General features: G+C 33.5%; 5 protein-coding genes and 1 long non-coding RNA gene across 6 annotated transcripts; 1 reads left to right on the top strand and 5 right to left on the bottom strand.

Moving 5' to 3' along the window:
* Positions 1 to 552: 552 nt before the first annotated feature.
* Positions 553 to 4,453, bottom strand: LOC108228006 (oxalate--CoA ligase). Its single transcript, XM_017403455.2, has 4 exons — positions 4,110 to 4,453; positions 2,003 to 3,044; positions 1,483 to 1,586; positions 553 to 947 (listed from the first exon to the last, which is right to left on the bottom strand). The coding sequence occupies exons 1-4, from the start codon at positions 4,308 to 4,310 to the stop codon at positions 729 to 731; spliced, it is 1,566 nt and encodes a 521-aa protein (XP_017258944.1). The 5' UTR covers positions 4,311 to 4,453; the 3' UTR covers positions 553 to 728.
* A 3,389-nt stretch (positions 4,454 to 7,842) lies between these two features.
* On the bottom strand, positions 7,843 to 9,028 carry LOC108226884 (uncharacterized). The gene is made up of 3 exons (XM_017401881.2): positions 8,901 to 9,028; positions 8,381 to 8,707; positions 7,843 to 8,309 (listed from the first exon to the last, which is right to left on the bottom strand). The coding sequence occupies exons 1-3, from the start codon at positions 8,986 to 8,988 to the stop codon at positions 8,080 to 8,082; spliced, it is 645 nt and encodes a 214-aa protein (XP_017257370.1). The 5' UTR covers positions 8,989 to 9,028; the 3' UTR covers positions 7,843 to 8,079.
* A 3,147-nt stretch (positions 9,029 to 12,175) lies between these two features.
* Positions 12,176 to 13,308, top strand: LOC108226814 (ubiquitin-ribosomal protein eL40y fusion protein). The gene is made up of 5 exons (XM_017401807.2): positions 12,176 to 12,411; positions 12,534 to 12,623; positions 12,702 to 12,819; positions 12,920 to 12,986; positions 13,078 to 13,308. The coding sequence occupies exons 1-5, from the start codon at positions 12,303 to 12,305 to the stop codon at positions 13,117 to 13,119; spliced, it is 426 nt and encodes a 141-aa protein (XP_017257296.1). The 5' UTR covers positions 12,176 to 12,302; the 3' UTR covers positions 13,120 to 13,308.
* A 450-nt stretch (positions 13,309 to 13,758) lies between these two features.
* On the bottom strand, positions 13,759 to 14,885 carry LOC108227005 (uncharacterized). Its single transcript, XR_010284755.1, has 2 exons — positions 14,292 to 14,885; positions 13,759 to 14,040 (listed from the first exon to the last, which is right to left on the bottom strand). It is a non-coding gene; the product is annotated as an uncharacterized LOC108227005 (long non-coding RNA).
* A 2,087-nt stretch (positions 14,886 to 16,972) lies between these two features.
* Positions 16,973 to 18,539, bottom strand: LOC108224984 (uncharacterized). Its single transcript, XM_017399763.2, has 3 exons — positions 18,264 to 18,539; positions 17,668 to 17,994; positions 16,973 to 17,407 (listed from the first exon to the last, which is right to left on the bottom strand). The coding sequence occupies exons 1-3, from the start codon at positions 18,343 to 18,345 to the stop codon at positions 17,184 to 17,186; spliced, it is 633 nt and encodes a 210-aa protein (XP_017255252.1). The 5' UTR covers positions 18,346 to 18,539; the 3' UTR covers positions 16,973 to 17,183.
* A 1,886-nt stretch (positions 18,540 to 20,425) lies between these two features.
* Positions 20,426 to 21,534, bottom strand: LOC108224871 (uncharacterized). The gene is made up of 3 exons (XM_017399616.2): positions 21,353 to 21,534; positions 20,932 to 21,258; positions 20,426 to 20,784 (listed from the first exon to the last, which is right to left on the bottom strand). Exons 1-3 carry the CDS (start codon positions 21,429 to 21,431, stop codon positions 20,558 to 20,560), a joined length of 633 nt encoding a protein of 210 aa, XP_017255105.1. The 5' UTR covers positions 21,432 to 21,534; the 3' UTR covers positions 20,426 to 20,557.
* Between the last annotated feature and the right edge of the window lie 4,026 nt (positions 21,535 to 25,560).

The raw sequence follows: 25,560 nt of genomic DNA, 5'->3' as shown, positions 1-25,560 counted from the left end.
AAATATTTTTCTTATAAATAATTTATAATTTAACAAAAAAATAATAATAGATCAATATATTATTAATTTGAATGATGATTTTTATTTATTGAAAATTATACAAATAAAAAAGTTGTTCAGATATATGTTTAGCTTGCCAATTTCGTTTTAAGCTGTTTTTTCAATTTAAAATTGAAAATCACCACTAATTAATTAATTAAATAAAGGATGATGCATCAATGGGTGATAGAACAAATAGATCTTTGGTGTTTTAATTTTTCTGAAACTCGAATTCGAGCTGAGTCAGCTTCCTTCAAATTTTGAGTTGACTTTATTCAAATTACATGATTTACATCCCTGTTTAAAAACCATCTCTTTCTTATTCATTTTTATCTTTAACTTTGATAGCACACATTAAAAAATTGCAATGACTAATTTTGTGCATAAATAACGATTTTAAAATTACTTAAATAGTTACATTGCAAAACAAATAAGGAAGAACGAGCACTAAAACACCAATCCTTGACTTGAACAATGTAAAAAAAAAATATAAAATAAAAATGAGGCACCAGGTTGAAACAGTTCACACCATAGATATCAATTAACGTCTACAAATATTGTGAACACAAAAATTTCGATCACAATTTTTTTCTTTTTTGCTAAGCACATTGTTCACGTTTTAATGAATAGCACTTTATTCCACCCCAAGGACTGCAATTTTTAAGAGTTGGATATGAGATTGATCTAGTCTAGGCTCCGAATTTCGGCACTTTAGCAGTAGAGATTAGAGAAAGGAAGTGCTCTGCAACAATCCTCCTTTGGATTTTCCCTGTGGCAGTCTTAGGAACAGAGTCTGTAATAAAAACCTTCTTTGGCACTTTGAAAGCTGCAAGATTCTTCTTGCAGAACCTCAACACTTCTGCTTCATCAAGGTCTGTTCCTTCTTGTGGAATGACGGCACAATTTATCTGAAATTAACGTAATGCATTATATATTGTTAGCTGCATATCAAAATACCGAAAACATACAGTAGGACCATGTTTTTTCTTAATCATGTAGAACTCCAAGCGTACAAACAATTTTTAGGTACTGCACCAAAACAACGTCGTTTCTAGTAGTCTCTAGGAGTAGAGGCAATGACTTTCACGGAACTTTTATACTCACAAATAGAGAGGGGCAGAACTTCTAAAGTCACATCCTGTCCTATCTCCGTGGGAGTTGGGACTATATTGGCTCAGTATCAAAATCATCCTAAAGTCAGAGATCCGTGGTCAACATGTACAAACAAACTACAGCATCTTTAAAACGGTGCTCATTAGTCTAAACCATCTTTAATGCCATCTTTTTTCAGTTGAGCAATATTTATTTACAACAACAATATATTACAGTAACACATCCTTTTGTAGGGAGTCAATGGTTTTCTAGAAGTTTTTTCGCAATGCAGATAGAATGAAGCCAATAAAGACTGTAAAAACAATTGGACAATAGAGAGATGTTCCTCACCTCTTCTCCATATTTGTCGTCAGGCACTCCGAAGCAAACTGCTTGAGCTATGTTCGGATGAGACAGGAGAACGGAGTCGACTTCAATTGGAGATATCTTCTCACCTGAAATTCATGTAAAGAACACATAAGTGAAACAAGTCATGGAAAGCCACTGATGATGCCACCAACATTTGAGCAAAGTAACATTCTCTCATTCCCATTTTACCAACACCCATTTTAGCAAAGTTAACTGTTATAGTAATTGTTCAACAGATTAAAGTGGTCAAATATAAAAATTAGATGCTTAAACTGGATATCTAACTCATGTAAACAGCAGCTAAGATGGGTAATAGTGATCCTTAGAAGCCTGAGTTTATAGTCACGAGTGTGTACACATCGACTGAGTGAATATTTAAGTTGTGCAATCAATAATTTCGCAAACAATGTTTTTTCCATCTTGGTTAAAAGATGTGACAAACTAAGGGGCATGTATGTTACTAGAAAATGTGAATTTATGAGTAAATAGTAAGAGCGAATACCTCCACGATTGATAAGCTCCTTGATTCTTCCAACTAGATGCAAATATCCGTTTGAATCCAAATAACCAATATCTCCAGTATGGAACCAACCGAACTGAAAGCCAGTTTTGTTTGCTTCCGGGTTATTTTTATAACCTTTTGTCACATTTGGACCCCTGATACAGACCTCTCCATTCGCTCCAGCTTCTTGTTCAATCCCATTTTCATTTAAAATAGCCATTTCTTGACCTACAGCTTTTCCAACCGAGCCGGGGATATGCGGCCCATTTTCAGGTAACGGGTTTGAACACATCAAATGGGTAGCCTCTGTCATTGCATAAGCCTCCAGAACTGGGGCCTTGAATGCTTCCTCAAGTCTCTCCAATATTACTGGGGCGAGCGAAGCACTACAGCTCCGAATAAAACGGAGCTTCGGGTAATCGGTTTCAGGTTTGACCGAGTGACGATCTAATATGATTTGATGTATTGTAGGGACAGCTGTGTACCACGTAGCATTATAATTTTTCATGTCTGCCCAGAAAGTTGAGGCAGAAAATCTACCAGCGGATGGTAGCGTTACAGCAGCTCCAGCTACGAGTGAACTCAGTAACCCGCAGATCAAACCGTGGACATGGAATAACGGAAGAACAATCACAGTCGAGTCTGACTCTGTAAGTTTGTAAACCGATATGATGTTTTGCACAGATGAAGCCAAGTTGAGTTGACTAAGTGGCACGCCTTTAGGTCGACTAGTAGTACCTGATGTGTGGAGAAATAGAGAGATGTCTGATGATTGGTTGATGATTTCTGAGACCGAGTTCGACTCGGATTGAGATGTAGAGAGTGTAATTTCTGAGTTAGCTTGAGGAAGAATGGCTGTGACATGCGGGATCTTCAGTGATGAAGCTGCAGCTTGAGCTGATTCATTTCCTTGTTTTGAAGTTATTAAGAGTTTTGACTCTGAGTCAGATAAGTAGAACTCAAACTCCTCAGATGTGTAGGCTGCATTAAGCGGGGCTGCCGTTGCTCGAACTCGAATCACAGCCAAAAACATAATGATGAACTGCAAATAAGTAATATAATATCAATTACAACCTGATGTTCACTAAGCAATATAGAACTTGAATCACTGCCAAAAACATAATTATAAACTGCAAACAAGTCATACAATATCAATTACCACCTGATGTTCACCAAACAATATAATCAGGAATAGTAGTTCAGATAGTAAACTGTGACCAAACACAAGAAAATCAACATGTTTTTATATTCATGCTGTCAGTTTTTCACCACATGAGCCTACCAGAGCTTCTTAGGAGAGTCGAAAAGTGGTTTTGCATCAAAAAACTGAAATAACTTGTTGCCTGACTACATTTGGGAGCATCAATCAAGTAATCCATGCTCAAAGCAATTTTCGGGGGGTTAAATACTAGAATTACTACAATTGAGTTGTTCCAAGGTAAATTTCCACCAAAAATGGGTCCTATGTTGGCTGCCAGGATTTGTTTTTGGGCTCCCTCAACAATCTTATACCAATGGAAGTTCTTTGGCTACTTATATTCAATTCAAGACAAATCTTTTTTATTTTTATGATGTGGGACTTGGATTGACACTCATTCAACAATCTCCCTTCAATCCAATTCTTAACCTTCGGGTCTGATGCCACTTGTTAGCCTCGCAACACCCATTAACTCCACATTAGTATATGATATTGTCTGTTCTAGACCGTGATCAAGCCCACAAGGATCTGTTCTTCACTTCTTCTCCTCCTAAAAGACCTCGTATTAATAGAATTATCAAGACGATGGGACTTTGATTGACACAGACAATGAGACTTGGATTAACACTTACTCAACATCCTAGTGATCCTCTCTTCACTCTAAAATCGAGGTTCCGAAACAAGAAAGAGTTAGAAAGTACTATTTGAGACATGCTACAAGCAGGGGTTATGCAGGGTTATAAAAGAGCTTCCTGCTTCCTAAATCCTCACAAAGGCCTTAAAACAGACAATATCTAAAATACAGAACAAATAAAAATAAATTGAAAACACGACGTCGTACAATTCGAATCTTGTCAAAGACAACACGAATACGTGAATTTGTTAATTATCAAAACAACCATGAAATACCTCAACAGTGTTGGGGAAAGTGAGAGCGACAACATCGCCAGGCTTAACCCCGGCCGCAACAAGCCGAGAAGCGCCTTGCTCAATCAGCTCATCCAACCGAGCATGCGTCAAATCAAACTCGCCGGACACCGATATCGCCCGCCGCTCCGGAAACTTCCCGGCGGCTCGCTTTAACAAACCGGTGAGCGTCAAATTATCCATCCCCACTTGTATATAGCTGTCTGTGTGTGTAATAAATCGATGAATGTGTTTAATGTGTTTGTGTAATTGACAGGAACGTGGTGTGGTGATATATATAGAAAGTTGGGGAAGCAAAACAGCCAGTTGGAAGGTGGTGACTGGAAAGGCGAGACTTGGGGAAGGTTGTACACGTGTCAGATGGAGAGTGCTTTGGGATGCGTGCCGACTTCTAGTGGCTCCATGCTCGAATCAACTTGAAATCTTGTTACTGCTACAAGTTTGCGATTTCTGTTTTGCTTCCTCGTCGACTTTGTTGACAGTTGTTCTTTTATTTTACTTTTTCCTGACTTTTAAAATTTATAATTATGATTATTGTTTGTTCAGGTATTTTAATATTCTAATAAAATATAAATTAATAAATTTTTTGAAATTTTTTTCCTAAACATACTTTATATATATCTTAGTTTTATATGTCAGTTAAATAAATTTATAAAAAAATAAGAGAAAGAAAGAGATATATATGTTATTTATAATTCCTGATGTCTTTTTTGTTAACATGATAAAAAGACGGGAATTCATGAATGAATTATTATACACTCGAAGTGAAGAACCCACTAAATTACGATACATGATATTCCAATTTCCAAGTGATTAAGATGTTTTTTTTATTTTTGTTTGTAATCAAAATTCTGGTCACGAGTAGTATGTTTGATAACAAATTTAATTGACTTGGTGATTAAGAATTATATCTACTTTTTATTTTCCAGAAAGACTAAATAATATTCAATTCAAATATTGTGGCGATCCCACTAAGAATATTCTAGATTTTATACGTACTAACTGTAAATAGAATGAATGGAAATATATTATTTTTGCATGAATGACTTTAATTTCAAATAATAAATATTTGTGTAAAAACACTTTTTTTAAATATTAGATTATTCACCGCACAGGCAAGTGGTTCAACGGTTTAAACTTTTAACACCTGTTGTGCCACTTGGCTTTTGCCTTTTCATCACCCCCAGGTGTACTGTTTTTTATACGCAATCTAATAATAAAATTTTTGCGAATAGACAAATATAACACGTACGAAGAAAAATATACTTGCGGTGTATTTATATTCTCATCAGCGGCCCAAGTAGAATTGTAGAAATAGACCGCGCCTGACACTTTCCTAGTTCTAGTTCTGATGCAAACACAAATTGTATATTAATAATTTTTCTAACCGAAAGGGTGTAAACACAAAAAAAAATAATCTAAACATGTAATCAAAATTTGCTTCTCACTCATAGGGACCGTTTGGCTTAATTTAAAAGAAGTGACTTATTAGTTAAAGCAAATAACTGGATTATAAGTAATAAGTGAACTTTAGTTATAAGTTATTAAAAGTGTATGGATAACTTTTATTTATAAGTTAATTGAGTGTTTGGTAATTTAAATTTATAAATTCATGCAAAATTGAAATTATTAAAACAAAGGAGACTTTATTAATAAATAAAGCTTATTACATATTGAAATTTTAAAAACTTCAAATAAAATACAAATACCTAAAAAAGCTCAAAAAAGCTAGCATTTCTAACTTCCGGCTTAAAAAACTCAAAGGAAGCACTTCTGCTTCTTTTGCCAAACACTACGTAAAAAGTAGAAGTAGCTTAAAGTGTCAAAAGAAGTCCAGAAATGCTTATTTTAAGTATTGCCAAACATCCACATAACTAACTTTTCATTTATAAGTTAAAAACAATTTGTTCAAAATCAAGTTAAATAAATAATAATTTGGAATTTTCTTAAGTTTACTAATTTAAAAGCAGTTTTTGAATTAACAATTATTATTCAAAAAAATATTTTTAAATTCAGGGAAACTATTTTTCTTCTGTTTTTGAACAAAAATACCATCTATATTATTAGCCGAGACAATTATTAAATAAATTACCAGGGTTAAAAAAGAGGGGCAGAAGGCTGTTTGTGTTTTGCCTCTAAATGGGTCCAGAAAGGCAGTCATCCATGTTGGACCTGGGTTTTCGTTGGATCGAAGAACCAGCGGCGAATTTTATTCCTGGGTTCCACATGATAATGTTTACCTCTCTAGCATCTAGAATTAAATCTCTGATAATTAGAAGTAATTTTGTCAGGAAAGAAATATGAAAATTTTAAAATGTTAGACTAACACGAAAAATTGTTTTAAAGAGTTTTTTTTTTAAAGGATTTGAAGAGGGAGTTCAAATTTCTCGAGACATATATGTTTTGATTTTTAATCACTGTAAACCAACTTAAAAACGAAAGTAAACTTTTTGGAATTAATTTGATTTCAAAACAAAATCAACTCGGGAATAAATAGAAAGTAAAACTTAATTATATATCATAATATTAAAATTATTTCACTCTACAGCAAATGAAATTGGTAAAATGAGTGGTGCTCCACAACAAAATGAATACGATCGATATATATTAGTAAAGTGCTCGACGAATATTAGCTAACAATTTTTTTTGGGTGCATAAGAATATTAGTGATTTATGATGGTTGTTGCCTATAATATAATCGGGGTTCATCCACTTTAACTAAAGTTATGGAATCTTTCTCGAAGATTGCTTTTAATTGTGAGAGAATTGTTGAAGAAACAACCACAAAAGTGAGGAATTATATGACTTGTGAGCTGCGAGGAAGAGGAAGTGTAAATTTAATAAGCTACTTTTACATCGCGCAATCATTAACTTTGGGCTTCAAAGCAGCAAGCCAACCCACAGCCCTTTCAATTAGACCGCATGTCTTAAAATAAAATTAGAAGAAAGCAGGCCCAGGTGAAGAATTGGTAAACTTAACTTCACTCGGGCTTGTTAAGTTAGCAATTCCACTACAAAACTAAACTTCAACATCATGAATAGGAAATGGTCTTGTAACTATTCAGCGAATAAATTAAATAAAAATATTATTTTTCATATGATCACATTTTTATATCATTGTTCAGTGTATAATTTTTGAATCACTATATTACTAGCATATGTAGATGTCAATTTCCCTTTATAATATATTATTCATAACCGAAATCAGAAGAAATATTTTATTAACCACTATATAATTGTGCCGACTCCGTCACAACTGGAAAACGTTCAATTGAAAAACTTCCGATTAATATCCTATAGTCGTAGTTCTTCCAATTCATCTCATCTACATTTTGATCGATTAATTGAAATTAGGTTTTTCTAAAATGGATTAATACCTGATTTTATGAGAAATTAATATAATGAAAAATATACGTTTTATCCCATAAAATACTTCGACTATTTTATAATCCACGGTCTTAGCCGACTTCTATGGCACTTTTTTCTTTTTCTTTGTCAGGCCTTGCATGACGCTTGAGTTTTACGAGATACAAAATATTAAAAAATAGAAATATAGAAATATAAGCCTTTAATAAAGAAGTAGAGAGAATATTGTACTGCTATGAATGTAAATTTATACCGAGACACGAGATGGACTCTTTACACTTTATAATATAAACATTGGCATTTAATTTGCTCGATTTAGTCCCTTCGAATATCGTTTATTACCCGAATATTTCTTCCAAGCTGACATTACTTTTTTGTTCTTTATCAACAAAGCAAGCATAACTCCTGAGGACCCTTTCAGGCTACAACAGCCAACACTCGTCTTGACTCCACTCAGAACTCCCAATTATAAAGCTAAAATTATAGTGCTAAGAATCAAACTAAACACACGGACGACAACATAAATCGGCAATGCCGAAATTTTAACCTTATTATAATTTTTTCAATAATGTTTGACCATAATAACTCAAAATGCTGCAGGCGAAGGTGTTCCACAATCCAGGACTACGAGGCTGGTGCTAGCTTCTGGTGCATCTGCTTGCTCCATCAGCTCACCCACAGCATTAGGTCCCTCTGCCACCATTAGCTTACCCGCACTCACCGGTCCGCCCGCAACAAGTCCGGAGCTTCTGATCTCGGCCATGCTACGTCGCGCATTCTTTCCTTGAGACTCACAAAGTTTCGGAAGATACATTCCTGTAAAAATAGTGCCCCATTAGCATATACGTTTTGACTTTTTGCATGTAATTTAAGATGTAAAATAGTACCTTCACCGGCAGCAAGATTGAAGTAAAGATCGATAATGTTAGGGCAGTTATTGTAACATTGAGTAGAGCAAAGCTTTGTGGCGAAGTGTGGCTCGAGGAGAGAATCAGACGAGATTCCAAGAACGTTCCTCTCCAGACCACATGCACGGATACATTCGTCGCTTTCAATCCAGTCCTTGAGTTTATCAGCCTCAATCTCCGACGCGCCGCAAGTGTAAGCTCCCTCGCCACTTCTACGCACGCGTTGCTCCAGCACACACCGCTTCCCACTTGAAGATATTGCATAGGCGCATGACTCCTTGTCTAAGTTCTCACATGCAATGCTTCCTGTAAAATGCCAAGAAAAAAAATTCAATTCTCAACTTGTCATATACAACTTAATACATATAATTAAGTTGTTATTTCAATTCTCTGCATATAATTTGCATTTCAACGAATATTAATTTCCGTTATCCTAAAATTTCAAAGCGCAGGGATGATAATTTAACCGAATCGGATACTAATACGACCGCAAATGTACCCAAGGTGCCTTGAGTGCAGAAGATAAGTGCAAGTGCCCAAACCGCTAAAACCGCTAAACTTTTAAATACATAGTTATAAGAAGCCATTTTTCAAAACATAAAAAAACTTGTTTCTCAGATGGCTGTGATTTGTGAACATTCATCTACAAAGAAGCCCTATAAATACATGTAAAAACACTGTATAGTCAGGACAAGTGGCACTAGCTAGGTCTAGATGAACGGTCGAGATTAACAACTGTAATAAAACAACCATCCAAAGCCCTACATATATACGTACACTATTGATGAATAATTAATGAACGATTGTCAAAATTTTCATTGGCATTATATAGCAAAATAATTGGAAAATTATTAAAGAGAATAGTGATATGTGGGTGCATAATTCTGTAGTGACTGATGGACTTGCAAATGTATGAATGCGTAACTGTAATCTGGAAAGGGTAGATTTAGATGAAGTTGTACACGCGTCAGGCGGTGAGTGTGTTGGTAAATGGTAAGTGCCGACTTCAATGTCTGATGGCTCCCAGTCAGGGTCCCGTACACTATCTGTTTTGTTTCTCGTTAGGATTGGACGTACTGCTTTATTCGTTTCCCATCATGCATCGCTGTGATAGTGTGATAATCCCTCCGTCCCATTTAATTCTATACACTTTCCTTTCTGGGATGTCCTACTCAATTCTATACATTTCAAAACTTTCCCAAATTAGTTAATGAGTCCCACCACTTTCTCACTTTTCTTTCCTTTTCACACTACTTTTTACTCCACTATCACTCTTTTATATATTAAAAATTAATGAGTCCCACCACTATACCCACTTTTCTTTCTCTTTCCCATTATTTCATACTACTTTATACACTTTTTTTAGTCTCCGTGTCCATTTCATATGTATATTATTCAAGGGGACGGAGGGAGTTCATTATTTTCATTTTCAGTATACATTTAGAAAACATTTTTTCTGTTACAAACAACTAAACAAGCAAAATATGGCCGGGCACTTAATACTTATAGCACGATTCCTGTTTTTGAACTCTTTTTATTTAGACATATGAAAGATGGGTGAAAGCTTTTGTGTATAAAAAAAATCATCACTAATAATGAGAATGTGATAAATAAAAATGTGTTAACTATCTAAAAGATAATTATTAACGAACACCCATTATAAAATCCGTTATTCATGATTATGTGCTAATTTACACGAGAAAACTGTAATGTGTATAAAAATTAGAATAATTCACGGCACAAGATGGAAGTCATGAAGAATATACTCCAAATTGAAAATGTTAGGGCAATATTTGTAGCTGTGCAGTAGTTGAAATGATCATTTCTATAACGGTCGAGTTTAATCAAATCAAACTGTATTCAATCAAAGATTACAGTATCAGTTTTAACTGTATTTCACGTGTCAGAACAGTAATTTTTGTTTGTCAACTCGAGACAAGTGTCAACGTGATCACATCACCGAACAGAGTGTATTCCCACAGTGGTGCTAGAGTCGGTCAAAACTAAAGTCAGGAACGGATCTCAAGTTTTTTTTTTTTTTTTAATTTCAAATTTGCAAATATGCGTTTATCCAATAACTCAGAAATGAAGTCAAAATTAAAAATAAATTGGAAAGTGATTTCAAATCAAGGATTTTAAGTTTTTCAAATTAAAGTTAGTTCAAGTTAATATTTTTTCCTTTTTTATTTATTTATAAAAATTATCTATAGATTACAATTTACTAATAAATCACTTTTTTTACTATCATATTTTCAGTAATTCATAAGTCATTAATAAATCAAAATTATTTAAACAGATAATTTAAATTACCAAATTAAGTCATATTATAAATTTGTAAATAATAATTTTAAATTCAGCCATTATGTACTCAAGAAAGAACCAAATTAAATGATTACCGCTCTTTATACCACCAAAACAATCGCAAATTAAAAGACCAAGTACATTTTAATAATAGAGTTAAATTCTATGGAGTACATAAAAACATTGGAGTATTGAAGTACAAATCATAATTTTTTAGTTTGATCCTATATAATATCTTTGATTATCCAAATTTTGATATAATCTATCATTTATAAGTTGTCTTGCACATAATTGTCAATTAATCATTAATATCTTTCAACTTTAACAAATATTAAGATTATTGTTCTGCTTATTAGTTATATTGCAGAACATAGAGTCCTGTGATTTATAAAAGTAATTATTCTACCATTTGATCACGATATTTATGTTGCAGAACATAATGTGCAGGTTGTCAAATATTTACAAATATTATTGGACAAAAAAAATTGAAATTTAGATGACTAGATTACATTTTATCAAACTTTGTACTTCAATACTTCAATTTTTTTTGTACTCCATAGAACTTAACTCTTTAATAATAACCTAGTCTTTTAAATTATTCTTGTTTTATTAGAAATACAGACATATTAAAACAAAATAGAGGTTATGGTTGATAACAAACCGTCACCCTTTCTTATTCATGATACCTTTTAGAGAATTATAATTATTTTAATAAATTTCAGAATGCGTAATAAAAAACTCATAACATGCATGAAACCACAAAGACAATGCCTTAACACTCGTCTACTCCATTGTGTTCGCCGTACTAGCTTTTTAATTTAAGGGAATGCATATTTTTATAACTGCACTATTTTATTGCCCTATATTTTTGAAATCATAATTTTTAATAAATTTATGTATTGTGTTGGAATTTTTAAAAATATGTCAGGCAAGAATTTTGTGAAATTTATAAATTTGGTAAACGCCAGCCCCTTGTCAATGGACTCTGTGTACGTGCACAGTAATTTGCTGATATCCAATTCAATATTGATGCTGATAAATATATTAACACCCGCAGATAGAAAACACTAAAAAGTTGCTGAGTATTCGGTTTTTACTTGATACTCAAACCTAGACAATTTGTGTGTAGCGCAAGCGAATTATTTCCTTGCAAAATACATTTATCTCCTCTCCACGTATGAAGTAACCTCTACGCAAATACATATATAATTAAATACCTCCGTAAATGCACCACCATCTCTGTGTTGGAATAATCTTAAACTTATAATTTTAATTATTTGTTTAGTTTTTAATATTAGCACCTGTTAGCCACGTCTATGCAGTAAACCAAGTGTTTAGTTTGTTTCAGGTTGTTTAGGTGAGTCATGGTGCAGTTAGGAGTGTGTTGGAGTAATTCTAGGTGCATGTTGTTGCTGATTTGTAGGGAGTAGTTATATCAGGTGTATTTAAATCTCTATGGTTTTTTTGAAGTTCAAGCCAACGAAATAATACTTACTGTTTTTCTTAAGTTCCAAAGAAAACAAGCTTGTCTATTCTATGAATATTAGGACTTTTATTTTCAACACTCTGATCACTCAGATAGAAAACAAAGACGAGTAAGATGCAGATAATATTTGTGAAATCGTTGGACAGCAAGACTATTGCCCTCGATGTTAAGTCCAGCGACTCGGTTGAGTTCGTGAAGAGACTGATTGTTCAAGAGAGTGGTGGTGAGTTCTGAGCTGACTGTACGAGTTTGCAGCGTTTAATTTGATGATATTTAACGTCTTGACTCGTTGCATGTTGGGTACGTGTTTTTTTTTATAATGTTTACTGTGTTTTGTTTGAGAAGCTGGTGCTGACGCGGAGGAAATGAGGCTGGTGTTTGCTGGTAAAGAGCTTGAAGATTATCATGTCGTTGCTGATTATGAGATCCAGAACGGTAATGTTAATAGTGTGTGTGTTTTTAATTAATGTATAGAAGTAGTTGCAATGAGTGACGATTTTAATGGTTGTGCAGAGTCGACGGTGGATGTTCTTGTGAGGCTGAGAGGAGGAAAGGGAGGGCATGGAAGGATCGATCCGAACTTGATTGTGTTGGCTCAAAAGTACAACCAGAAGAAGATGATTTGTAGAAAGTAAGGCTGAGTTTTTTTTTAAAAGTACAATACAGTGCATGCTTAATGATGTGTTATTATCTTTAATGATGTTGATTATGTAGTTTAATTGATTGAATAGATGCTATGCACGTTTGGACATTCGAGCCAAGAACTGCAGGAAGAAGAAGTGTGGACACAGCAACCAGGTTGGATTTATATTTTCATCCCATTTGTAATACTAGTGAACGAATACAAGGAAATACCTTGGCGCTTATGTTTTTTTGTTTGTTTTTGCAGTTGAGGCCCAAGTCAGTTCTGGATTCCAAGGGCTCGGGTTAGGAGTCATTCTGAGTTTCGCTTGAGTTATCTATTTTATATCTTGTAGAAGTTTGATAGTTGAGCCTTTTTGAGTGTAATAAGTGATTGGCACTATTCTAATTGCCGAAACAAGTTTCTGACTCGAATTGGTTTGAACCTTGATCACCTTATGTTAATGGTTATATGTGTGATTGCAAATAAACTATTTATCAATGGTCTCACTACAAGAAAAATGGCTAAAAGCTACCGTCAAAATATGGTTGCTTTTAGATAAAAGCAACCGAACTGGGTTGCTTTTGACTAAAAGCAACCGAACACTGTCGGTAGCAAATAAGGGGGTTGCTTTTCTCATTTCCGGTTGCTTTTATATAAAAGCAACCGCCTTGTTGGTCGCTTTTATTGAATTTTGGATTTGTCCAAATTACTTCATTTTTTTGGCGAAAATTTGAATTTCCCGCCGAAATCAAAGAAATTCTACCAAAATCAGTGGCATTTAATAAGCCACCATAATTATTTCCGGTTGCTTTTATATGGTAATTTCATAAAAAAAAATCATGCTAGTTTTTTGACTACCCCAATCAAAAGGTGCCCAACAACATTATATTAGGGGGAGGGATATGAATATACATCATCATATCAGAGGGAGGGGTATTAATAAAATTAAAACAATAAATATATCAAAGCTGCATAAAAATAGATATAACATTTTACACAACCTGTCCAACAACCCTATACATCATCTCCTGTTTGATCTCAATCAAACAGTACATACCAAAAGATTACATAAAACTAAAGCTAATAAATAACCATCCGACAAAGTCTAACTAATACATACTTTAACTGACTATGGACACAGAGGATAATGAATCAATGTACATCCTCCCCGTCGAGCTCCCCATTTAACAAGAAATCATTCTCCACCGGAACTTCAGGAACATTTTCCTACACAAATAAAAGTAGTCAAGAAATTGTTTTCCGAGTCTTCTTCTAACACATAAACCAGATTAGCAGATGTTCATGTATGTAAACCCGTCACCTATAAAATCATGAAGGGGGGCGGCACCTAGCTAGGGTTTATATTAAAATATATTTGAAGCATATATAGAGAAAAATTGTATGTTAAATTACATACCTATAATTCCAACATAAAACACTAAGATATCAGTGTACAGAACACACAAATCACATCTTACCTCCCTGTCTCCATCCCCTTCCACCGCTGCTATTACTAGCCTGCATAAAATACAATAATGTGATGTAAGGATCACATTTGCAGTGTATAAAACGACAACGAATGCCTAAATGCGAGGGTAAACTATTTTACAACTACAACAAATGCAGTGTAAAGTATATCATTCTAAGCATGTGATTATGTTCATTTGAATTGTATTTTCCTATCTAACACAATTTATCTCTCATTTGAAAATATCAGGTTCTGATGTAGCAAGATTATCACATAAATTCACAAAAAGCTTCTAATTCCAAATGTAAAAGGAGGCAGAAGTGTTCCAACAAAAAGGACACCTGTAAAGAAAATTTGGAGTGTAAATTTGAGAATTTCTGCATTGTACTAATGTGAATTTGTTTGTCCTTCCCGACAAATAAACAGAGGCAGCGATGAAAGTAGTATATATCGAATTAAAGATAGCTTATCAATTAAGCCGTCTAAGCTGAAAGATAATTTGGAGTGTGCTGGACCATGATGTGTCAGTGTCAGCCAATCGAATATACATGTTAAGAGGAAAAGTAAATAGCTACTGTAGAAGTAATATGAAGACTCTACAAATTTAAGTAAAGTGGGAAAGAGGGAAAGTGAAAAACCTGGGCTGATATGCGTGGGAACCCGAAAAAATAATTATTTTTTTTATTATTACATAAGTAGTAATAAAAAAATAATCCGAGTTTGACTTCTCAATTGTTTATTGTTTTATTTAAAAATTATTTTTAAAAAAATTAAATGTAAATTTATATATGTTTTGGTCTTTTTTTTTTTTTGGCAAAGTATTAACATTATGTGTTTTACCATTAAAACTTGTGAAAGATTATTATGTCAAAAATTATCAAACAGGTAACTTTTATTTGAACTTCATTATTTCAAGTGTGTTATTAAAATATTATTATTACTCCCTCCGTCCCAAAATACATGTCATTTTGATTTTTTTCACATAATTTGAGATGCAAAAATATTATACTTCTACATATTAATTTTCAAATTTCTTTTTCTGAATAAAAATTTAACATCTATATTTTTATTCAGAAAAGGAAATTTTGAAAAATAATATGTAGAAGTATATTATTTTTGCATCTCAAATTATGTGAAAAAAGTCAAAGTGACATGTATTTTGGGACGGAGAGAGTATTAGATAATTTTATTATCAATCAGTATATAACTATATATGAGAGAAAAAAACTAACTAAAAATAATTATTATATATTATAATATTATATTTACTTAGACTAAATGGTAGTTATTTGAATAATTGAAATAATAATGATATTTAATGTTAGTGAGATCATATCCGGCTCATTCGATGGATCATAAACTACCCGGTTAAAAAATTAAAAAAAATACATGATGACCATCGTCATAGTAAAGGTCAAGAACTTCTTGTATCCGTCCGTCCGCAGTAATTTCCAAGACTTTATTTGTAAGAAGTTCCCACAATTGAAATATTATATAGTTAGACATATACTTTGTACTAGTTTATAGCCCGTGCCATGCATGGATGATTTATAAAATTTGTGATTTTATTCTCTATTTTTTAAATTTAATTGAAATACAAAGCGATCATAATGGCAGAATTTTTAAATGTTTTGACTTAATTGATAATAAAAAAGTTTATTTGAACATGTTATATATTAAGGAGGCCCCGCCCGTAAAATAATACCGACCAGCTGATAAAACTCGACTAGCCAATAAAATTATCAATATTTCATTTTTAATAATAATAATAATAATAATAATAATAATAATAATAATAATAATATAGTATAGTATATAGTATAGTATAAACTGATAGTAGAGATTCATGATATTACTTTTAAATTGATAACATGAAGTAACTAAAAAAAAAATTAATGTATTTAGTTCAAACATATCATCGGTTATATATTAATAATTATATATAACAATATTCTTTTTAGTATGTATGTTGCATGTGTTATTTTTGGAAAATTGGTTTTTTAGGTATGAATCTAAAAGGATAATGTGTTTTGGTTAAAAAGGGTAGTTGCTATGTTGTCCAATATTATTTTGTAGAAAATTAAATCTTTGAATTTGGTTTTAAGCTCTATATCATCGTTTACCTGAATTATATAGAAACAAATTATATATATAATTTTGTCAATAAAAATACAAACAAATAAGAAAAATATTATATAAGAATAAAGTAGCTATATAAGAAAAATGTTATATAAGAATAAAGTAGGTATATAAAAATAATCGGTAGCTTTTATAAATTCAACTGGAATCGGTTACTTTTATAAATGCAACCGAAATCGGTTGCTTTTATATCTACAATTTTTAGTCCTTTCCGCGGGAATTTTCCCGCTTACTTTTACGGAACTTAAAAGCGACCGCCGGTTGCTTTTATATTTAAAAGCGACCACTTAAAAGCTACCGCCTATAAAAGCAACTAAACAAAAGCAACCGAATGTAAAAGCAACCACTTTCGGTTGCTTTTATGCTTCAATCTCTTATAATCTAAATTGTCTTTAAAAGCAACCACATACGGTTGCTTTTGAACCTGGTAGCTTTTAGTTGGTGGCTTTTGACCATTTTTCTTGTAGTGTCTGGTGATTAATTTGGTGGATGGCTGTTTCTCACCGATTCCATTATCATCTAATGCTGAAAAAGAGAAAAGGACAATCATCGGAAAAAAAATGTAACGATATGAGTAGCTAAGCCAACACATATATTTCATATTGATTCACTGGATTATGTTCAATTAAGCTGAAATACATATGTGAAACCAACTCAGAAACACAGATTTTACTACAGCACACAACCAAAACAAGTCGGGCCAAACTGGAATCCCAAAATATTCCTTATTACAACACCTTCAGTATTTTCATCCCTTGATGTATCAAAATGCTGGAGCCTCCGCTTCTTCCTCCATCCACATGTTGTCTGCAGCCGGTGCTTCTGCCTCCTCATCCATAAACTCCACAGCTTCGGGTCCATCCGCCACCATGAACTTACCAGCACTCACCGGCCCTGCTGCAACACTTCCGGAGCTTCTGATCAGCTCGCTCATTCCACGTCGTGTTCTCCTTCCTCGAGATGCACAGAATTTTGGTAGAAATAATCCTGTACATATTAAAGTTTAATTATAGTTATTGTATCAGTATTAGATAGAATGCTCTTTTCCTAATTTGTTAGTTCAGTAGTATTGAGTTGAAGATTCGGTATTCATTTATTTTTTTCTGAAGGCTCAACTCTTAGTTAAAAATCAGTAGTAAAAATATATTAGCGTTAACTTTTTTTAGTCTCTGTTTTTCAGAATCCTAATCCCGTCACTACCAGCAAGTATCGTGTACATATAAGTATATATAAAAGTAAAATTGTACCTTCACCAGCAGCAAGATTGAAGTAAAGGTCGATGATGTTAGGGCAATTGTTGTAGCACTGAGCAGAGCAGAGCTTCCTGGCGAAGTGTGGCTCGAGGAGAGAGTCCGACGAGATTCCAAGAACGCTTCTTTCCAAACCGCATGCACGGATACATTCGTCGCTTTCAATCCAATCCTTGAGCTTATCAGCCTCAATCTCCGACGTACCGCAAGTAAAAGCTTCCTCCCCACTTCTACGCACACGCTGCTCCAGCACACACCGCTTCCCGCTCGAAGATATCGCGTATGCACATGACTCTTTGCTCAGATCCTCACACGCTATGCTCCCTACAACAACAAAAAAGAAAAAATAGTTAATCATCACAAAATAACACATATAGCATAATTAATTAGCTCGTATAGCATAATTAATTAGCTCGTATAAGTGAGCACGGTTGGATAGCTCAAGTGGTTAAGAGCTTATCATCGGTCATCCTGGGGCTAGCTCACCCCGATATAGAACTTATTAGAACAGATACTCATTTGTAAGGTTATAAGTTGTTTTTGTCAAAAAAAATTAAAAAATAGCTCGTATAAGTAATTAATAAATTTTGTACCGAAGGTTCCTTGAATGCAGAAAGCAAATGCAAGTGCAGAAACTGCGAAAATCCTCAAGGCACAATTAAAAGAAGCCGCCATTGGAGATATATATATATATAGCGCGCAAGCTGCTAGCTAGGTTGGCTTGTATTTGTGTAAGTTGAGATGGTTGTGAATTATCATCTCTAGAGAAGCTCCTTATATACACAAAGTTAAGCTACTGTAGAGTTAGGAACAATGGCACTAGCTATGTGTGGAGTGTTTCAATTTAGACTATTAGCGCACATCATCTCGATATCTACATGTATTCAAAGCTTATTTTTATGTGTGTCCATGGGACCGACACATAGGTAACACATGAAGTTGAAGTACAACATGTTAGTTTCGTCAGTCTGGTGTGTGTAATTAGAATTATAGAAGCAACAACGTAATTATCAATTAATGTAGGCCAGCGATTAAGTTGACAATCTACTTGGCTTTGTGCTGATCGATCCATCCATCTCTTTCATCCCTTCTATTGAATGGAAGCTACTAGGATGAGTTAAACAATGTTCGCAATAAGCAACGCAGTGACTGATTTATGGTGCAAATCAGTCGTACGTGCTGTTAAGTGTAACTAGCACTCGAAATCCTAATTATTAGTTTGTTATGTGTGTGTTTATGTAAAAGTTCCTGTCATGTTTGTGACGTATAAATGTATGTGAGTCGTTGTGCTTACCTCTCTGGAGCAGAATTATCGAAAAATGGCTTCTATTATTGGTAATAATGCAAAGAAAATGGGTTTTTACCATCGACGAATTAACGAGAAATGACTAAACATCAGCACTACATGTGATTTTCGTGCCCAAAAATGCTATGGAGATGATAAGATTTACTGATTTCTTAATGCTAAACATGACGACGGGAAATTGAGTTTTGTCTGTACCAATTATTGATTTCCTTTAAAACAAAATAAAATTGGCTGATCGAATCCCCGGTCCAAATTGAACAACAAAATCAATATGAGTATCAAGCGTTTGTGGTCCGCATGCATAGATCGCCACCAAAACATAAAAACAAAAAAATGTTCTAAATTTTAAGTTATTATAGTTGTTTTTGTCTCGTCTTCATCCTCCCTTTCTCTATTTTTATGATTATAATACAAGCCTAATTTATTTAGGAGTAGACTACCTGTCATAATTTACACAGCTAAAATATTATTATACACACACATAAACAATCCTAAATTTAGAGAACGCCTGATGGAGGATTATCGGTCATATATACCTTGCCTTATTTTTCACCAACTAAGCATGGAGTTTTTTTTAAAATAATATGTAAATATTTATAATTTTTTTTAAAAATAAATAATAGTTTGTGCAAATCAGAATATTTAATATCTTCTAAATACTTAATTCCAATAATATATATATATATATATATTCCTTAAAATAAATTCTTAATTGGCTAAATAAGTTTATAAGTTTAACCAGATAGAACATTATGTATTTTAACTTCTTTGACAATTAAAAAGATTTAAAAAACAAAATTATGCTAATAACATATATCATCATTTTAAGAATTATGAGTATATATGGACTTGATAACTAAAATTAAAATGATTAAGAAAAGGAAATACAACTATAATTAATAATGAAGATGAAGGGAGAAACGGAGATGCAAAGTGAAAAGGAAAGATAAAGCTATAAGTTTGTGAATGATAGAAATGACTTATTGATTTATAAGTTATTTAATGTTTCAAAATAAGGAAATTATAATTTGTAAACAAAAAATAAGTTATGATTTATAACTTTTTTTTTTATATTTTTTGTACATGTGTCGAGTTTGAATCTATTAACCCTTTTAATTTCACCCGCTGCCCAGAACCACCGTACCAGGCTACCCCCAGCTTTAGATTGAAATACTCAAATTTATTAAAGACGAAAATTATGTGAGAAATAAACTTTGGACTTGATCGAGTTTGCGTAATTAATTAATAGCGATGACGTTAAGTAACTTCGTACTGCAGTACAGTACTGCTGTTGCGTTGATTCTAGAAAAGAGAGACAGACCTTAACGAACAAATATAATAAGATGGGTAGCAACGCCAACACATATATATAATTCACATTAATTAAATTGATTTGTTTAATTAAGCTGATATACAATCAAACATCTAACATTTCTTTTCTTATTAAAGATTAAAGATACTTAATTATATATATGTAAACGCAGATATTACTACAGCGCACAACCAAAACAAGTCGGGCCAAACTGGAATCCCAAAACATTCCTTATTACAACACCTTCTCTATTTTCATTCCTTAATGTATCAGAAGAATGCTGGAGCTTCTGCTTCTTCCTCCATCAACATGTTGTCTGCGGCCGGTGCTTCTGCCTCCTCATCCATAAACTCCTCCGCTTCGGGCCCCTCCGCCACCATCAACTTACCAGCACTCACTGGCCCTGCTGCAACACCTCCTGAGCTTCTGATTAGCTCGCTCATTCCACGTCGTGTCCTCCTTCCTCGAGATGCACAGAATTTTGGAAGAAATAGTCCTGTCCGTAAAAAAATATTTAGTCATAATTATTTAGTAGTCTTTTTTTGAAACACGACTTTTAGTTAAAAATCAGTAGAAAAAAAAATATTCTCGAAGTATAGAATTGTGTAAATTTAAGTACATAATTTTTTACGTATAAATGTACCTTCACCGGCAGCAAGATTGAAGTAAAGGTCGATGATGTTGGGGCAGTTGTTGTAGCATTGAGTAGAGCAAAGCTTCCTGGCGAAGTGAGGCTCAAGAAGAGAGTCCGATGAGATTCCAAGAACGTTCCTCTCCAAACCGCAGGCACGGATACATTCATCGCTTTCAATCCAGTCCTTGAGCTTGTCAGCCTCAATCTCCGACGTACCGCAAGTGAATGCTTCCTCCCCACTTCTACGTACACGCTGCTCCAGCACACACCGCTTCCCACTCGATGATATCGCGTAGGCACATGACTCCTTGTTCAGATCCTCACACGCTATGCTTCCTACAACAACAAAAAAAAAAAAGGCTAATTAATCATCATAAAATAAAACCTATAGCGTAATTAGCTCTAATCAGTAATTATAATTTTTTGGTACCTAAGGTTCCCTGGAAGCAGAAAGCAAATGCAAGAGCAGAAACAGCAAAAATCTTGAAGGCAAAATTAAAAGAAGCCATTGATCAAGATATATTAGCTAGGTTGGGGAAGCTAAGTGGCTACAATATTTAAGCTTGTAGGCTTGTTTTTGTGTAACTTGAGATGGCTGTGAAGATTCATCTCTGAAGAAGCTCCTTATATATACCAAGTTAAGTTACTGTATAGTTAGGACAGATGGCACTAGCCATCTCTAGATGAATTGACAAGAGTGAGAAGTGGAAAAACAGTGTTTTAACCCTAACCCCACACATATACTGATAGAGTGATCTGTAATTGCCTGAGTGATTCAATTTAGAATATTTGCGAATATCTCAATCTCTACACCACTAAATGTAGTCAAAGGCTACTATTTTATGTGTTTGTGGCCTATGGTACGAACGACACATAATTAATTAACACGTGAAGTTGAAATATAACATGTTAATTTTTTTTCTCTGGTATGTGTAATTGGAAATTTAGAAGAACAAAATAATTATGTATTGCAGAAGGTCAACAGTTAAGTTCACATCTACTTAGCTTTGGGCTCATCGATCTCTTTCATTCCTTTGATCGAAGTAGTGATTGGATTCGATAGTGAACGGAGGGGAACTAAGACTGTGTCTTCAAGTAAAGTAGGGCAGTAATGTTAACTGTCATGAACTCTCCAAAACCTTAAAGGTGGTGCTGTTAAATATTGCTGTTGATTTTAACGTATATGAACTGTTATATATACGAAAACAGCCTCGTAAGTTTGGTCAACAATGGATTATCTTGTTGGTAATATATTAAGGATCTGACGTTCGAGTGCCGAAGTATATTAGTTTTAAATGCCATCCGATAGTATCTAGTAGGGTAGTGTTATCTCTAAGCAGCCCATGCATGCAATTAGGCATGTAGTTAAAAAATTCGTCAAAGAACAAATATTCCGGAAGCGGAGCCTAACTTAACTTTTACATGTAACTGTACTGGTGCAAGAGCAACTCCGAACAGGGGCGTCAACAAAGGTGTCAATGTCATATATATAACACGGCATGACACTCTTATTAGCTCTTTATTGGATCGGAAGGAATGATATATACGAATATCAGGATAATACAAGATTATATTTCGGCAATATACTTGTCTACAGAGATCAGAGGGACTGGTGTATAATTTTACACTCTCTCACTCTCTGGCTCTCCCTCCCCGTGTATGTGCATGTTCCTACTTTCTATTAAAGATTATATTTAATATTAATTCTTCGAATACTATGCTCAAGTTGGAAAAATCAATATTATTTACTGAGAAACTAACCGCTGTAGTTTAACTAACTCAGGTAAAATTTCTTATAATAAAAAACTTACACCTGTAGTTTAACTAACTTCAGTATAGTGCTCTTACAGTTATAAGTGTTGGTGTGTTGTAATACAAGCCACCAGTGTAAACGTACTATTCGACAGAATCATCCAAGACCGAGATATTTTACACTTGGGAGTCAATATATTCTTAAAAATTTCAACAATCTTCGAATATTAAATGATCCACCATGATACGGAATCTGAGTTTCAGCAGTTTCAAGTATAACTCGATGAACACATTTTTTTGGTGGAAGAAGAGATGTGATACTGTATATAACATTTTCATGATTTAAAGTCAGTCTGGAAACAATTAGTTCGATATTTTGGACTTTGCAACATACCAAACTTGTAACTTCTGATAGTAGGCTATCACGCAAAGGACTTAAGAGTGATCCACGTTTATAAGCATATAATTAAACAGCAACTATCGAAATGATTTCAGATGTGTACATACATATAGATATGGTATGCTTTGCTCTTCTTTTGACTATGTTCCCATTTATATAAAAAGTAATCTGATTCCTTAATTCCTTGACATAATCTGGAATGATTGGGGGGTTTTCGTTTAGTCTAACCTACCCTCAGCAATACTCTAGTCTTCTAAGGTAACTATGAGAAGTTTCGAGATTTCCTCTAAAATTGTTACATGCTCGAGGGGATTCGAAACAAGATTTCATATTATTCAACACTCTAGAGGAGATCTAGAACATGATTCTATATTATTCGGCACTCCTTTTAATTGTTCGATTGAACCATCCATATAAAATAACTAACTCGTTTAAAAAGAATCTTATATGGTTAAGAGAAATATCACAGGTGTCTGGCCATGAAGACGAATATCAAAGACATATTTAAGAGTGCCCAACAAATGCCTTGTATGATGTCATATAACCATGACAACCTTTTATAATCTCTTCTGGCTTTATTTTTAAGTCACCACTTTTTTTGTCATATCTTATATTATTTTATAATAAATTATTTTGCATACTCCCGCATAATTTCGAACTGTCTTATAACCTTTCCTTTGTACATGATACTGATCTTGGGCCGGGGCATATATATGTTTGAGTTGAGAAGTATAAAAGTTTATTATTAGACAATCAATAAAAATTGTGCATCAGACCATCAGTTCATGATATGCCTGCATGTATTGCATTTCAAGTCAGAGCCCACAACGCTAAATTGCATCAATCTGGCTGCACACACTCTGGGCCAGTCTTGACAAAGTTGACACATTTTTCACCTATTCTCTTTGATCAACTAGAACCAAAAAAAGATTCATTACGATTGCCACACAGAATGAACAACAACAACTTATGGCCTACACATGCAACATTTCTTCACCATAGCCATCATTTCATGGAAGGACGACAATGCTTGTTAGGAGCTGGCCCTGTGTCTAGTAGTTTCGCGGCCTCTGTCATAAATTGATACTTCTAACCCTCCTTGTCGGTTTCAAAGTAAACACAGCGGGCTCTCACAAATCATTATCATTATCATTATCATTTTAGTCTTAGTAATCACAAGATTGCCTTGGGTTGGCTTGATGATCCATGCATGAATATTTTTTGATCAAATGTGGACCAGAATTAAGGCACTTTATAACTGTATTGCCTATCAAAAAGTGGAAGGAGAAGCATCTTGTCATGGAACAAATTTTTTTGTTGGCACTTGTGTGTTTGAGCTGACATATACAGATCCAGTACTAGTACTGGTTCTTCTAGAATCTAGACTTCTTTTCAATGAGTTAGCCGTGTTAAGGTGATGTAATGCATCTGGAAATCAGGACAATTTATATATGAATGTAATTTTATTGTTAAATTTTAGAATTAGAAAGCTTCTTGCATACGAAGAAAATTAAGATCTTTCTGTTTGAAAATATTAATCTATTTTTTAAAAAATTTAGACCGCACACTTAAAAGTATTATTTTTAAATAAAAATATAATACTAATGAATTTAATATTTCTTTTTATATAAAAAAATTTCAAAATAATATTTTTAAATAGTGGTCAAGGCAGTACCGTGCAAAGAAACAAAAGAGACCAACATATTTGGGTATGAAGTATCTTGAAATTTTCATAGATAGTGAAGGGCTTGGCAATTGAAATCGAGCCAGTGAAAATAGGAATGGGCCAAGTGTGAACCCACATAATCTCGTATGTCTCATCTCATCCTATATTGTACTCCCTCCGTCCCACCCAATTCTTTACATTGGGTTTGGGCACGGAGGTTAAGAAATATGTATAAAGTAGTGGAAAAGGGAAGGAAAAGTGGGTGAAGTGGTGGGACCCATTGATTTTTAATATATAAAAGAGAGTTGGTGGAGTAAAAGTAGTGTGAAAAGGAAGAAAAAGTGAGAAAGTGATGGGACCCATTAACTATTTTAGGAAAGTTTTGTGATGTAAAGAAATGGGTGGGACGGCCAAATAAGGAAAGTAAAGAATTTGGTGGGACGGAGGGAGTATTGGGCAAATTTGAAAATATTTTGGAACTTCGGTATGTCGGAAACTTGAGTATTAAGAATTTATTGTTATATGTCCATTTAAGATACAAACTAAAAATAATTTATTAAATAATTTCATAAATCCAAACTGTTGGTTAAAACGTATACTAGTCAAAACAATTATTTTTCAAATTATTAATAATTAATTACTAATTACTAAATATGATCATTATAAAATACTAGTTATATAATTTTTTTTCTAACTTACAAAGACATTTTGTATCCATGGGACCAGTTATATAATTAGTTAACTGTTTCTCAAAAATAATATGTTATTATAAATTAATATAAAAAGTTTATCTATTTAATAAGATATCATACAATGGAAA

This window comes from Daucus carota, chromosome 6 (genome assembly GCF_001625215.2).
Source record: "Daucus carota subsp. sativus chromosome 6, DH1 v3.0, whole genome shotgun sequence".
Taxonomy (NCBI): domain Eukaryota; kingdom Viridiplantae; phylum Streptophyta; class Magnoliopsida; order Apiales; family Apiaceae; genus Daucus; species Daucus carota.
The sequence above is the reverse complement of the archived record's forward strand: the minus strand, read 5'-3'. Positions and strand labels throughout refer to the sequence as shown.

Excerpts from the sequence above, each read along its gene's own strand:
- LOC108228006 (XM_017403455.2), bottom strand. The coding sequence starts at position 4,310 with ATGGATAATTTGACGCTCACCGGTTTGTTAAAGCGAGCCGCCGGGAAG. Across the intron at positions 1,587-2,002 it reads GGAGCTTATCAATCGTGGAG|GTGAGAAGATATCTCCAATT; the intron begins GTATTCGCTCTT and ends CATGAATTTCAG. Across the intron at positions 948-1,482 it reads ACGACAAATATGGAGAAGAG|ATAAATTGTGCCGTCATTCC; the intron begins GTGAGGAACATC and ends CGTTAATTTCAG.
- LOC108226884 (XM_017401881.2), bottom strand. The coding sequence starts at position 8,988 with ATGGCTTCTTATAACTATGTATTTAAAAGTTTAGCGGTTTTAGCGGTT. Across the intron at positions 8,708-8,900 it reads CTGCACTCAAGGCACCTTGG|GAAGCATTGCATGTGAGAAC; the intron begins GTACATTTGCGG and ends GGCATTTTACAG. Across the intron at positions 8,310-8,380 it reads CAATCTTGCTGCCGGTGAAG|GAATGTATCTTCCGAAACTT; the intron begins GTACTATTTTAC and ends CTATTTTTACAG.
- LOC108226814 (XM_017401807.2), top strand. The coding sequence starts at position 12,303 with ATGCAGATAATATTTGTGAAATCGTTGGACAGCAAGACTATTGCCCTC. Across the intron at positions 12,412-12,533 it reads GATTGTTCAAGAGAGTGGTG|CTGGTGCTGACGCGGAGGAA; the intron begins GTGAGTTCTGAG and ends TTGTTTGAGAAG. Across the intron at positions 12,624-12,701 it reads TGATTATGAGATCCAGAACG|AGTCGACGGTGGATGTTCTT; the intron begins GTAATGTTAATA and ends ATGGTTGTGCAG.
- LOC108224984 (XM_017399763.2), bottom strand. The coding sequence starts at position 18,345 with ATGGCGGCTTCTTTTAATTGTGCCTTGAGGATTTTCGCAGTTTCTGCA. Across the intron at positions 17,995-18,263 it reads CTGCATTCAAGGAACCTTCG|GGAGCATAGCGTGTGAGGAT; the intron begins GTACAAAATTTA and ends TTGTTGTTGTAG. Across the intron at positions 17,408-17,667 it reads CAATCTTGCTGCTGGTGAAG|GATTATTTCTACCAAAATTC; the intron begins GTACAATTTTAC and ends TAATATGTACAG.
- LOC108224871 (XM_017399616.2), bottom strand. The coding sequence starts at position 21,431 with ATGGCTTCTTTTAATTTTGCCTTCAAGATTTTTGCTGTTTCTGCTCTT. Across the intron at positions 21,259-21,352 it reads CTGCTTCCAGGGAACCTTAG|GAAGCATAGCGTGTGAGGAT; the intron begins GTACCAAAAAAT and ends TTGTTGTTGTAG. Across the intron at positions 20,785-20,931 it reads CAATCTTGCTGCCGGTGAAG|GACTATTTCTTCCAAAATTC; the intron begins GTACATTTATAC and ends TTTTACGGACAG.